The sequence below is a fragment of the Perissodus microlepis genome, chromosome 15 (assembly GCF_051167445.1).
Source record: "Perissodus microlepis isolate ML-2025 ecotype Zambia chromosome 15, ASM5116744v1, whole genome shotgun sequence".
Lineage (NCBI taxonomy): Eukaryota > Metazoa > Chordata > Actinopteri > Cichliformes > Cichlidae > Perissodus > Perissodus microlepis.
Window position 1 is genome coordinate 10,703,655 of NC_140475.1, and position 15,114 is coordinate 10,718,768.

The window sequence follows — 15,114 nt, forward strand, 5'->3', positions numbered from 1 at the left end:
CTGCTAGGTCGTCATCTTTCATCTGAATGGACTGGTACTGGCAGAGGAAGTGCCGCTGTGTAAGCACAGTGTGTATATGCAACACAGCGGTTATAGATTTATTTTATATACAGACTGTGTTCCTGTGTGCACACCTGTGTCCAGACCGTTATACACACTACAGGCATGTGTGATCATTTGTGCGTATAGTTTAAACTGACAGACTCAGCAGAATTGTGGCTATGTAACCCCGCCTCCCCAACCCCCATCACAGGAATGCCCACAGAGGCATTCAACCACTGCTGACAATAACGCTAACCTCTCACAATATGCACGCATAGCTGCTGCTGCTGATCTTTGTAAAATAAACCATTTGGATGCAAATCCTTAATGAAGCCTCATGCCAATACTGAAATAAAGTCCTAGCAAGGTGAAGAAGGCTCAAAAATAGCACGAAATATGAAAAGTTACTGATGCCTTTATTGCAACAAATGCAAATGTCTTCCTGTACAATGCACTCTGACGTATGCAGTGTGCTTTTGTAACAATCCAAGCAGAAGACGTCCCGCTTCATATGTCCTTTAGTGTTAGTTTGACCAAACCACAAATCAAAAGACATGTGGAGGTAAGTCAAAAGCACTACCAACTACCACACAGGTAAGTTACTGCTCTGAGTTGTTTTGCAGTTAGTATAGTGAGTTCTCAGCGCTGTATCCCAAATTCCTTATTTTCAAAAGGTGTGCACTGACACGCCTACAGCTATGGCTTGAAATTATTCATATTTAAACTCAAACAGTACACATTTTTTTAATGTCATTGTTCATTGCTCATCGTTAGACTGCACTAAAGACGTAATTAGAGTAGATTAGAGTATATTAGAGTATATTATTATTAGAGTATATTATCTAGAAACACACAAAAGATGTTTTACTGAGCAGCATACTTTGTGCTTTTTGAAACTTGCAGTTTGGTGTGTTAAAGCCACAGCCGTATGTATTTAAAGCACATGTAACCACAGGCTATGTTTAAAACTTGAGTTTTGTCATCTGCCTTTTTTGTAGATTGTTGGTAAAAGGTAGTACACATCAAGGACTCTTGCCCCCCCCCCCTTTGTTTTTTTCTTAAACAGAACTGGGATGCAGGTAAGTGTTAGAGGGTGGTTAGTGATGGGCTTGAGGTGGGCAGCTCACTTGCCCAAAGCAAACCAGAGGGGGGAGTGGAGAAGTGGGAGGATAGAGAGGGCTGCAGGCCACTGCAAAGCAGAGCAGATGCTCTGGTGGAGGTGGAGAGAGGACAAGGGAGAAGCTCTTACCTCTGGGGGAGTAAGGGAGGGAGGAGGGGTTTCAGAGAGGACTCTTATAAGGCTCTTGGGACACACAAGATAAGGCATTTCCAGCTGCACAGAGTTAGATAAAGATTCAGAAAATAATGTAAAAGCAACGGTAGAGAAGAACAAGGACAGTGGAAGCTAGATCCTGAAGCAGGATCTTGACTGAACTTTACTGTTAAAACATTACTTGCTTTCTGCTTTACATTTATTAGCACTTAGCTCAAAATTTAAGCTAAAATGGAATCAAAAAGCTGTAAATTGACTGTAGACAAGCTGAGTTCATATAAATATAGCTAGTAAATTGGGGTAACAATACTGTAAATGCACTGTCTGCTTGTCTCCTTTTTGCTTATTAGCCATCGTTGCTATTGCATTAACAAGCTATTAAACTAACACAGCTCCACTAGCCTGCAACAAGCCATAAGAGCAACAGAAGGAGGTGTACTGTTATGAGGCAGGTGGCAGAATTATGCCTTGCGTTGTAGGTGCAGATGTCTCCTCTACATGTGCCGTAGTATCACAGAAATTCGATTGGAAATAAACAGTTTTTCATACCAGTCTCCTAAAGCAAAACATCTTGATAGTTAAGGCTCTCTAGCATATATGCAACAGTGACTGCAGTGTCGTTTCAGAGTCATTACATTTACTCGGGATGACTTAAGCTTCATGAGAACCTGAACACAGTCACAGATCTGCAGCTGCATTATCAGTTGGTGAGCAAAACAGTAAAGGACGACATTGTCAGTGGAGACATGAAAGTGACTTTTCTATATCATGTGTTAAAAAAAGAGCCATTCCAGTCCCACTCAGGAACAAATGCTAGAACTGCCCACTATTAAACAACCAACACCCACTGGTATTTATGAGAACTGGAAGCCATGTGAAAAAGATGTATTCCTGCTTATAGGGAAGTATTTAAAATTGTGGGGAAAACATCAATAGATTTCTGCTCCAGCCACGAGTGCTTTAATGAGACAGGAATAGCAGAGGAAGAGCAAAGGGGATTCTTCACAAAGGGGATTCAGATGTTGGACGATGCCTAGTGGACCCAAACACTGATCTCAAAGAGAAACACACGATTTTCCGTCTTTCTCTCTGTTCATGTTCTTCTCATTCGCTGAGACTTTCACCCTCTGTTTCCTCTGACTAGCTCAGCACATAGTCTACTGCTAATCCACTGAGGCTAACACAGAGGCTAATGAGATTAGGAAACTGCAGGTTTCTTCCCCCCTCTCTCTGCCATATGCTGCTTTTCATTTATCACTGGCTTCTAGCTGGCTGGGCCTGTGAATACCACAATTTGTTAAATGTGGCTTCAGTCTAATGATTAGTGATGTGACCATGTAAGAAAATAGTTTGGGGATGAAGAAGATTAAATACAGTGCTGGGAAACACTTACATGTTTGAGATCATGAAACAAATTTATAATATTAGTTGAAGATAACACAGATTTAATACAAAATGTAGTTAATTAATGAAATCATCATTTATAAAGTGGGAAAAAAAGTTAAAAAAAAAAACAAACTATCCAAACCCACCTGGCCCCAAGTGAAAGAAATAATTGCTCCCTAAACCTAATAACTGGTTGTGCCACCCTTGGCAGCAAGAAGTGCAATCACTTTCACATTGCTGTGGAGGAAGTTTTGTCCACTCTTCTTTGTGTAATTATGTTAAGTCAGCCACATAACTGTTCATTCCAAAGCATCTCAATCTGATTTAAGTCCAGACTTTGACTAGGCCACTCCAAAACCTTTTCTTGAGCCATTCAGAGGTGGATTTGCTGGTGTGTTTTGGATCACTGTTCTGCTGCATAGCCCAAGTGTAACTGAGCTTCAGGGCATAAACTGATGTGGGGACATTTTCCTTCAAGGTTTAGAGAGCAGAATTCATAGTGCCATCAATTACAGCAAATCCTGAAGCAGCAAAGCAGTCCCAGATCTTTACACAACCACCACCATGTTTGACTGTTGGTGCGATCTTTTTATGAAATGCTGTGTTAGTCGTAACGGGACTCAAACCTTCCAAATGTGAGACGAGACTTTATGTTCCTTTTGGTCAGCAGTGGTTTTCTCCTTGGAACTCTCTCATGGACGAGAGAGTGCCCAGTCTCATTCTCATTCTCGAATCGGGAACTCTGACCTTAAATGAGGCAGGTGAAGCCTGGAGTTCTTTAGATGTTGTTCTGGGTTCTTTTGAGACCTCCTGGATGAGTTCTCGACATGCTGTTGGACTAATTTTGGTAGGCCAGCCACCCCTGGAAAGGTTTGTCACTGTTCCAAGGCTCTCTCCCAAAGCCTTAAGAATTGCTTTGTACGCCTTTCAGGACTGATACATGTCAGTGATTTTGTTTCTCAACTTTTTCTTTGAATCATGGCATGTGTTGCTTTTTAAGCTCTTTTAGCCTACATCACTTTGTCAAACTGGTTCTATTTAAGTGATTTCTTGATTCAACAGGGTTCACAGTAATCATGCCTGGGTGTAGCTAAATAAAAGAAGTAACATCCTATTATTCCCACACCTCAGTTTTCAGCTTTCAGGCAGTTTTCCTCGTTCTTACTTTAATCATTCCTTCAGCTTTCATATGCTTACCACATTTTCCACGACCGTGAATGTGACCTTTCAAGTAAACTTAAGAGTTATTCAACTTGTTAGGACCTTCCATATTATTCATTCTTTTATATAACTTTGTCTTGATTCCTTCTTTGATTATTCTTAATAACAACCCTTACAAATTGAGTTCATTCTAGCACTGACATTTTAAAAACAAGAGACATCAAGGTTGCTCAAGAAACTGACCATTTACTTTAATAAATATCAGAAATGCAATTTGAAAAAAGAAAAGAAAAAGAGGTACTGCTTAAGGCGCGTGTTTAACATTGATATCAGTTTCATTATTCTGGCCACTGATCTATGATGGATGTCCTCGTTGTTACTTTGTTCAAGGAGTTATTCACTCCCAGCCTTCAACATCCTGAGCTGAAATACTATATGTAATTTTTTTTCCATTTTTTGTAGTTTAAGAAAGAATGCAGACGTGAGCGCATCAGCTAAGCTGAGTCTCTGTTTACACAGAGTACAAGTACAATAATTCAAAATACCCACTATACAGTATATGCATCAGAAAGCTTCCATGTTTAAATATCTGTGATGGCAACGAAAACTATATTTCTAAATGATTATTTACTGACTTTCTGTGTGGATTAATTCTCAGAGCAAATATAAGCAACCTGCCTGGGGACTGCATTTAATTCTTTTCAAATTTAAGGCCAATGAGAGACCTATTAAGGTTTAGTGTCTTTTGATTTAGGATTAGTTAGCTATAGATAAAAGCTATTTAATTGTTGTATATTTCAGTTGCTTGCAGCTAGTAAGGAAGGAAAAAAAGGAAGCACTTAATAAAGTTTCTATCTAATAACTGATGCTTATGATAGAAAGCAAAACAATTTACACAGTCTGTAGCTCCACAGACCCTCTTATTATCCACACAGCCCCAAATTATGGTCACTTTGTACATGTTGATCTGTTATCTTTAACAAAACCTGCTCCGTGATAAAAAATGAACTTGAAGCTTCCCAGCTAATGTTAATGTTGTCAGAAAAAAACAATTAAATTTGGAGGAGCAAAGCGTCTGCAAACTTCTGAATTTTCTTCTGAAATTATAAGATGAAGTATCAATGGTAAACATAATTACAGCTACAAATGCATAAGCACGCACACACACACACACACACACACACACACACACACACACACACTGAACCCCATGACTGAGAGGCCCATTAAGATGATGTGGCAGAACCACTCAATCAGCAAATTGATGAAGTGTAAAGTTATCAAAGATCTAAACCCGGAATTTATGTGTGTATATGCGAGTGCTTTTTCTATCCTTAATCTTTTCAATGAGTGATTCTGCATGCTTCCAGCGCGCATGCATGCATGCACGCGCACCTTCTTTGAGCCATCTTTGTCCTGTTTCTCAATGTGACCATGTATCCACTATGATGATTACACAAACCACCATATATGTTTGTGTAATAGCTCTATTCCTCCATATATCCGGTTCTCCCTGTGAATGTCTTTAAGGCCTTTCCATGGGGTCTGTCTAAGTGCCATTGTGGTGAGAGGGAAATGAACATGGCTTTACAAGCTGAGCCCACCCAGAGCTTTAATTAGAAGGAAATCATTGGAATGAGCTCTGGCTGCAAGCGGTCATATCAGCCTAACCCTCTGGAGCAAATAAGCTTTACCTAATGTTGCATGTTGTAGCTTTCTGTTTCATTTACTGCTTAAAAAAATGTGCACACAGACTAGTAAACAACCACAAATATCACTACAGTTACTCTTATTCTCTCAATCCTCCAACTAATTCTCAGCAAAACTTGTCCTCTGTGCGTCATTCCCACAATCATTAAAAACCTCATAACCAGCAAATTATATCCTCAGTGTTCACATAAACCCTCAACACAAAATCTCTCTTTACTCCTCAGTGACGTGATTGTAATGAGCTTTGATTGACTGCGAGAGGGCAAAATGGGGAGCATGCACCGCTTCCCACGCAGGAAAATGCAAGCTGGTGCTGATTAGAGCTCCTGATGCTGAGGGTGGGAAACCCCTCGGTTTGAGTTGGGGGGGTCATAACTCAGCACTTGGCGAGGAAGAGCCAAAGCCGCATAATTTAATTTGTCTGTGTAAATATATTGAAAAAATAAAAACAACCTCAGAATGCAAATGCTTATAGATATTCCTCATGAGGCTACGAGTGACTGTTTATTTGTGGAGAAGAAGAGACGTGACGCACAGCGCAGGGGCAACTGAAGACCAGATGCTCCCATTAATTAGATGTAATGATCACGCAAGCAATAACTAAGAGGGTTGACAGAGGGAAGAGTTTATAATCTATGAGTGGTGACTAATTAACTCATTTGGATGTGTGGTATAAAGCCAGACCTCTGAATCTATTAGTGAATCACCCTGCCAGTTTATTCAAGCAGGACAGATCAATCTGTATCTGTGAAGCCTCTTCGCTCTTCTACTCGCTAACCTCCGTGTGCTGCTGCCTGTCATAAACGCCTCCGTCTACGGCAGTGCACTCGTAAGCTGCTGTGTGAAAAAGCAAAAACGCAGCCGAACCTGTGCTTTTTAATTCTTCTAGACTTACCTTCTGTTTCCGCCTCTCCTTCCTCTTGTCCTCTGTGTCCTGAAGCATCTTTTCTCTCCACAGGTCAAAGAAATAGGATGGATTGGTGTAGAACTTTAGACCCTCCTTTCCATCGTCTCTGTAGACGAGCAAAAGAAACCAAGGAATCTGAGATTCGTGATTAGCAAATTTCAAATTAAAGCTCATTTATTTTCCTCTGAATCCCTGTTGGAGTATGTAACCTTTCATTTTTAAAAAAAGAAACATCGCTTTCTTTTCTTTAAGCATTTACTGCTCCTAAAACTTATTTTCATTTTCAGCGAATCTGCTCGCTAATTACTGGATTAAACATTTGATCTATTAAACACAGTGACAGCTTTTAATGTTTTCCTCCCCGTAATTTTACTAAGACAACACAAGACCAATTAAAGCAGAATATTCTAATGTTTAAGGAGCTAAAAACCCAAAAATATTTTGCAATCCATTCCTGAAAACTGTGACCCAAATATCAAAATACTTGCAGGTTTTATTTTTATATCTCCTGAATAATTGTTTCAGTGCTTCACAGTGTAGGCTGGCAAGAGTGAGAGGAGGCACAAGACAAACTGCAACAAAAAGTCATTATTCTGATTTATTTGCTTTTTTTTTTTTTTTTTTATGAAGAGTTTCCAAAAATGCGGGAGCTGCAGAAGTTGAACATCACTGAAACTCAAGAGCAGAGGATGAAAAAGGAGGGTAATGTTTATTTGCTTGTGCCCCTGCTCGTCTTTGTCTCTGTTCCCTGTGACAACAAGCACTTGTCATGAATAATAACTAATGGTGTGTGTTATCATTCATTCCCAATTCAACTCTCATTCTCTTTCTGAATTCCTCAGTAGCATTACAGAAGGGCACGGTGGCTCGTGGTGACTGGACGAGATCAGTGCTGCGAGTATAAGGAGGGAAACATAAAGGGACATCTGACAGATGCAGGTAGTTTTCACATAATATCATTTCCTCTTGACAAGGAAGTAATCATACACAGGTGCCCCCAACATGCCGCCTGGAAATGCCATTTGATATCAGTATGGGGTACGACTAATTTGCCCTGCTGATGTCTTTGTCCAAATAAATTCCAAAAATCTTTCACTGGTGTTTAAATCATCCGTCCAAAATGTTTTCAAAATACCATGCTAGTAAACATGGAATCTTTCTGGCATGTAGTCACCAATGACTCTAAATACTACTATTACTATGTTTTCGTTTATCATGTTCTTCTTCATTCTCTCCTCGCTAGCAAAGGCAAAGCTGTATTTAAGTATTATCACCTATCACCTGTTCATGGGCATAGCTATATTTTTTGAAAATGTGTGTCTAACACAAACCTGTATCATCACACTAATAGAGTAACGTATCCACATATAGAGCCAAGCCAAAAGGTGACGTGAGGGTGAATTAGAATTGCGTAGCAGCTCATCTGGCTCAGTTTACAAGTCTCTGCCTGTAAGACAGCAAATGTGACTCTGGCCTCGAGCACAGTTTGGATGAAGTCCCATTTGGGTAATTTCTGTGTCCAAGTTCCTTGTGAATTATAGAAGGATAGACAGACAAATGACAGATGCCTGGCTGTAGAATTAGCTTGTCCTTCATTCGGATGAGTTAAAACCTCCACGTGTGAAAGTATGTGTCCGGGTATTGATACAGACCCAGAGAAGAAATATGAGCTTCTGAAGGCTACTCAAGAGAGAGTATCCCCATGATGAGATACCGAGTGAATGCTGAAAAGAGAACTCTTATTTTTAACCTTTTAAACCTCGGCCAAACCAGGAGCAGGAACTGTGTCGGCTGAGGCTGTGTGTCCAGACCGTTCGGTAGTCCTAACGTGAACCTGTGAGCACTTGCATTCACCCGCTGTTGCCCACGCCTAGGGAGTCAATTATTTGGCAATGTCATGTTCATGAAAAAGCGAGGCTTCAGAAGGCAAGAGTGGAAAGTTTAATGATATGCAACACAATAAAGGGAAGAAAAGCTTCTGCGGTGTGCACTGCAGGTCCTCTTTGAGAGTTAAGGTAAATTATTATGCCTGCTATTTTTTTGTGTAGTTGAGGTGCATGTTTATGTTGTGTATGAGAAAGAGAAGCTCTTTTCAGGGTGGATCTGAGAAGTAACGGCATAAGGAAGTATCCTAGGGAGCCTCTTAGTAGAGAGAGTATAAATACAGGAAAAAAAGGGGGTGGGGGAGGAAGGACAAGAGGAGGAGGGAGAAATCTAACAGCAAAGAAAATTCAAAAGATCCCAAAATATGGCCAGATTCTAATTAATTAAACAGAAGAATGAAATCACCACCCATGACAATCCTAATCATTAAGCCAGTGCTGATGAACAAAAGATAAATAAATAAATAAAAGCAGCTCCAGATGAGATCTGACGAGGGTGGAAACTAAAATTCAGCTCGATAAAGGCCATAAGATGTGCTGCATTTCAACCTCTTTTAACCCACCGATGACTTGTTGTGCTTGTATATATTGAAAAAGAAAAATCACTTCAATGTTAATTAACTGGAAATAAATACATGATTAAGTGATTACCAAAAATATAAAATATAAAAACAATAAAGACTCTTTAATAATTATTTAAATCATATTTCTGCCACATTTACAAGGCAGCACCTTAAGCCGTTTCACAGTCTGGCACCAGCCGTACCCTTTGGAGGATCACTGTTTTAAATAATGACCTTTATTCTCACCAAAAACAACAACAACAACAACAACAATAAAAAAAAAAAAAAAAGAACCACAGGAAAGGATTTCCCAGTTACCCTTGTAAAAACAATGCCGATCACCGATTCTACAAGGCATGCAACATATAGTGGCCCAATATTTTTACAACACATATTTTTTTGCTTTTTGTTTTAAACTTGTTGCCCACCTGTAGATGCCAGTCTTTATCTCAAAGGAACATCTAGTAGAGAAACTGTTCTCTATATAACGGCAGTTACATCGAACACACTATTGGACTCTGTGCCCAAAGCTACCCTATCACTTACTGGAAAGTTGAAATTATTTTTTCAAACATTAGCTGTTAACCTCTTAAAATAATAAATGAGAATAAATGAGAATTCGTTTTCTGCTAGCGTGACAGCAAAGCACTTAAGCGAAGCAGAAACCTGTACCCGGCTCTCCCCCGGTCTAGGCCACGTCAAGGCCCATGGGTTAAAAGCACAGCAGTGACGAGGTTTGTACACCTCAGCCTACCTCTCTCTTACAGTGCACGCATCTCTATAAGCACATTCACCAACAAAGAGATTATGTTTGGCTTTTAACCTGTTTTGCTAGTGGCCCTGTCAGGGGGAAAGCATTAGATAGAAAAGGAGGGGAAAAGGTGAGTGAAGAGTGAGGATGAAAAAAAAAAAAAAAAAAGGAACAAAGTGAGAAGGTCATAAAATAGAAAAGAGAAAGTGCTGCCCAGCAGAACTTTTTATGGATTATTCATCTTTAAATGCCTCACTCTTCTTGCTCTCTTCGCCCTCTACTTGTCCACAAGAGCCAGGAGAGATGCCTGGTGTCAACGACTGACAAGCCTGCCAGTAATAATAAAAAAATCAGTGTCCTCTTGAGTTACACTTTAAAGGCAACCCAAAAAAACTGTCCAGACACAAACCACACAAAACAGTGTTTAACTATTTATCCATTCTAAATTTAAGTAAAACTGCCACCCACTTGAGATTACAGATATCTTAGTCGGGGTGCATTTTCTAATCGCTCTGTGTGATGGCTTACTGTGAGCATCAGTGTCTTGTTTAATGAAAGCTTTTATAATGGTAGGCACAACCGTAATACGAGTGAATGGGCCGAATGAAAGCTGTAATTGAGGACCGTTTGGGTACTTTTTGCTGACACAGTGGGGTGCAATCAGCCTCTTCTGGTGCCCATCAATAAAATACGAGCGCATTAATGTTTTCCGCTCTCCAGAGACAGAAAACACGGGGTAAACTTCTATTAACGGGAAACATGCAATTGTAGGAACAACCCCTTCTTTTGCAAACCATTTCCAGAATGCTAAATTAAACATATATTATAATTGTAAAAAATACAAATAAAAAATACTGGTGGTTGCCAGTCCCGCCCTTTAGACTCCTAGTAAATGCACCTGTGATATCAATTTGAAAATCTTAGGTGACATGTTTTCATAAGATTTTCAGAAAACTTGAGGTCAACATCACCGATATTCATATTTGTGTGAGATTTTTAGGAAATGCACCTATGGTATTAATTTAAAAATCTTGAGTTATCGTGTTCACAAAGTTGTGTGTCACACACTACCCCAAGCCTATTCAAATGGCGGCCCGCGGGCCAAATGCGGCCCAGAAGCAACCTGCGAGTGGCCCTGCCTGTGGTCCTGGCAGAAACACAGAGAAAACGCAAAAAATTAATTCATTAATTAATTTTAAAAAAATTAAAAAATTAAAAATTCCTACAGCGTAGTGTAGACTGTGAATGCAACACTCCTAGTAGCCTAGCAATATTTAACCCACAATGCACCGTGATGTAAACATATTAAACAATCATCGTAATATATGATGCGACAACAGCATGTCTTTCTCACTCCAAAAGCGCAAAATTGACAATGAAAACTGTCGGTTTAACCCTGCCTGGACTGACAAATACTTATTCATTTTACCGAGTTTAATAATCTTACAACCGGAGTTGTACTACCATGGTGAGGGTCCTGTACAGCCCAAGAGAGAGCTGCAGCATCTTCCCTACGTGTTTGCTTCTTGGCAAAGAAGAAAAGGCCTTTCACAGATTCTGAAACAGTGAAATACTGCATGCTGGCCGTGGTGGATGCGGTGAAAAGTGATGAAAAAATTAAAGTAAGTGTGACATCTGCTATTAAAAACGTACCCCTGTAGGACAGTTCAAATATTCGTAGAGTTGAAGTTCTGGCGTCAGACGAGTTTGAAATGCTGTTAGATGACCTGAAGAAAACTGATGTAATGTCTATAGCAGGAGATCACAGACAGAACTGATAATGCACAGTTGTGCGTATATGTCCGTTTTTTGGATGGGAAATTGCTCGGCTTACTACCGTTAGAGGGACACACAGCTGGCGAAATAATGTTTGAGAAGATTTAAGCTCTTTTTGAGGAAAATGGTCTGGATATGAAGCGTGTCTGTATACTTGTGACGGATGGGGCTCCATCCATGGCAGGAAAAGTGAGTGGTCAGCGAAATATTTATTTTAATTTGAAAGGGAATTATCAAAATGTTTTTTTGTTATTATTATTATTATTATTATTATTTCAAATGTGCAAAAATAGTTTAGTTATAGCTCCCTTTTTTTTTAATGGACCTTTTGGTGTGCATTTGTGAGAGGTCACCAGATTTACAGGGGAAAAGGAATAAAAAAATTACTTGTTTTTCAATACAGTTGTGTGGGTTTGAAATTGATCATGATCTGCTGCTTACTGGCTTCAAAAAAAAAAAAAAAAAATCTGGCCCAGATAAATTCCTCGGTTTGAAAATCTGACCCAACTAACTTCGTAGTTGAATAGCCATGCACTACCCGCTTGCCCACTTGGTGGGATGATGACAACACCCCATTACCCCATCAGTCTTTCATGGTTGAGAAGTAAAAACCCCAATACAATAGAACCAGTTACAATGGTTTGCAAAAAGGATCACAGAGTCAGTGAAACTGGCTGAATTCAGACCTGTAGGGTGTGAGGATGTTGAGCGGTGGGGGCTGCTCGCAGGTGTGGTACGTCTCCTGCAGTGGGACAGGCAGAGACGTGCGGTCAAACAGCTGCTGGTCCTGAACAGTAGAACTCCTGAAGGCCTTCCTCATGGTGATGTCCTGAAGAGACACTGGGAAAGGAGGGACAGATGGAGAAAAGAGAAGAGAGGGGAAGAAAGCAGGTTCTTTGTGAAGCATCTGCCACATGTATGTTTGCTACCTCTATGAAGGTAGAAGAAGGAGAGACAGCATTTTAAGACCGCTTACTGCTGTTTGACTGTACCTGCCTAACAATGTTCAGAAAACACACACACACACCCCAACCAACAGGCTCTTTGTCTCTCTCATGTCATTGATGAACACAATAATTAGCATCTGGTTCCGTCTCCTCATTATCATCATCATCATCAATCTGACATCATCAATCAAACAGTCACAATCAACATTACAGCAGACTAAACCTATTATAAACCACTAATCGTCCTCCCTCAGGCTAACGCTACATTGCTGTCCTAACTGGTCGTCTTCAATTCCCTTAAAGTAAACAACAACATGATGAGCAAGATAAGCTAGGCTAGGCGAAGCTAAGGTCGTCTCTCAGAAACTGTAGAAATGATTGCCCTCCTTTCATCCGGGAATAACTGACATTTTCAGAGGGCAAAAAAAAAAAAAATAACAGAAGAAAATCAATTCTGTACAGACGAAGCTCACAGAAAAACAGGCTGGAGAAAGCGCTAAAGGGAAGATGGGGGACACACACACACACACACACACAGACACACACACACACACACACACACACACACACACACACACACACACACACACACACACACACACACACACACACCTAGACCAATGCTAACCCTCAATCTGGTAAACAGAAAGTCTTGGAAAGAGATCTAGAACGTTGCAACTAGATCTGAATTATACATGAGGAAGTGACAAATGGATGTACTTTAATGGTGCCCAGAAGAAGCTCGGGAAAAGAAAAACAAAAAAAAAGTCATGGCACGACAGACCAACAAACATGACAGAACGAATGTACAATCTAAAAAACACTGCAAGGAAATCACTTACAGTCATTTAACCATTGCCTCAGCAAAATGAGATAAAGCCCAGTAAGGGTCTACTAACACAATTCAGTCCTCTACATTGCAGCAATGCAGCTGGATAATGACTTCCTCAGACTGTCAGTGTTGTGACATACCAGCCACCTGAGGCACTGAAGTATCATTATGAACAAACACCATGAGGGAGCTGAGCTTTGGTGAGTAACACTCTGCAAGGGAGATAGGAGGCCATAGAATGCAAGAGGGAGATAATAAAACGACTTGGACACACCAGAGCCGGTATAATGGCAACAGGGGACAGACAGAGACGGAGAAAAGATGTACCAACAGTAAAACAAAGAGCAGCAGCTGACATAAAAGAACCATTCGTAAGAAATACTGGCAAACAAATGGTGAAAAGAGAGGAAATTTGAAGAGAGAAAAGACCTAAAACTAACATGGGAATGTGCAGTGAAAGAGAAGGAGGGGGCCGTATTAAAGAGAAAGAGACAGAGAGAGAAGATACATAAACACATCAAGTAGGATTTTAATAAGAAAAACAGAAAATATCCCACAGAAACCCGGGACCCAGAGAAGCACAGTAACCTGAGCAGAGCCAGAGGGTGGATTAAGCTTCAAAGACAGCACAAGGGAAAAGCTTTAACAGCCATTTATACTGGATACACACACACACACACACACAGGAGGGAAAATAAAACATACTGCACACAGCATTTTGTCCCAAGTTAAACAGAAAAGGCTACAAGATGACACTGAGGGGGTTGATCTGTCTTCTGTGGCTTCCTGCTACAAGATTTATGGAAAAACTACATGCATTTTAAATGTGCTGTGTACCTGCATGCATATACACATAGCATTTGGAGCACCTGGGTGGGGGGGATCCCAGAGCTCATGATCAACTTAACTGTCATTTTTGTCTTATATGTCTAATACGAGTAGCTTTAAAGTTTATCCATATAAATTAACTCATGTACCTTACACATTCCCACTGACCTGGTGGCTTGCATTTAAAAATGCACTCTATATGTATTTAGTGTTTGTCTATGCAACCTGATTAAACTTTTAAATAATGATTTTGGTTTATTACAACCTTGTTCATAGTTTTGACAATAGTTTCTCATCTTTATGATAAAGTACTACACCAAACACGATGATTCAGCTGATTTAAATACCTATGTATCAGTAGAACATAGTGTTAGCCAGGCATTGGCTGATGAGATGAGTCTCTGAATTCAAAGTTTGGGTGTTCTTACATCAATTCTGTGGTGACGATGAAGAGCTGAGGTTGTATTTTGTATTTCCTCATGTTTTCCTGGCATGAAAGTGGGAATGACGATACTAATGAAAAACTCCAAAATATTTTTATTGTCAGCAGTCAAATCAGGCCAGAAGTTCAGATCTCTACATGCTACAGAAACTGATACACAAATTCTTTGTTCATTTATCTGTGAACTCCTCCTACACAATGAGGAGTTGAGCGTCCAAACTTGGCAAACAAGCCCCAGAAGATACTCATCAACATCAGACATATGATGTCATCATGTTGCCTACCAACTAACAATTCTTAATGTATAACAACTTATAAAAGCATCACATCATTTTCATTTTAAGGCAATAGCACCTTATTTATAACCACAAAAGTTGAACAATACATTATGATATCATCATGTTCCCTAGCAACCACCTACCAATGGCTCAAATGGCCCATTTATAGAGTTTATGCGCCTATAACACCTTAGAAAAAACATTGCATCATTTCAGTTTCACAACAACAACATCGCATTTCTATCCATAAAACTTGAATTATGCATGGTATAGCATGATGCCATCAAGTTGCCTAGCAACCACCTAAGAACAGACTAAAAATCACAGACCAAACA

At 39.9% G+C, this 15,114-nt stretch overlaps 1 protein-coding gene across 3 annotated transcripts in view; it reads right to left on the reverse strand.

The window, feature by feature from the left end:
• Window positions 1-15,114, reverse strand: part of wasf1 (WASP family member 1) — a 66,071-nt gene that overhangs the window by 10,604 nt on the left and 40,353 nt on the right. For 2 of the 3 annotated variants that reach the window (XM_084952422.1, XM_084952423.1), the window contains exons 4-5: window positions 12,139-12,292; window positions 6,468-6,585 (exon numbers count right to left, since the gene is read on the reverse strand). In XM_084952422.1, coding sequence (XP_084808548.1) covers window positions 6,468-6,585; window positions 12,139-12,292 — 272 coding nt within the window. Of the gene's footprint in view, window positions 1-1,291; window positions 1,376-6,467; window positions 6,586-12,138; window positions 12,293-15,114 lie in introns of all 3 variants that reach the window. The other variant, XM_084952421.1, reaches the window with a different exon arrangement.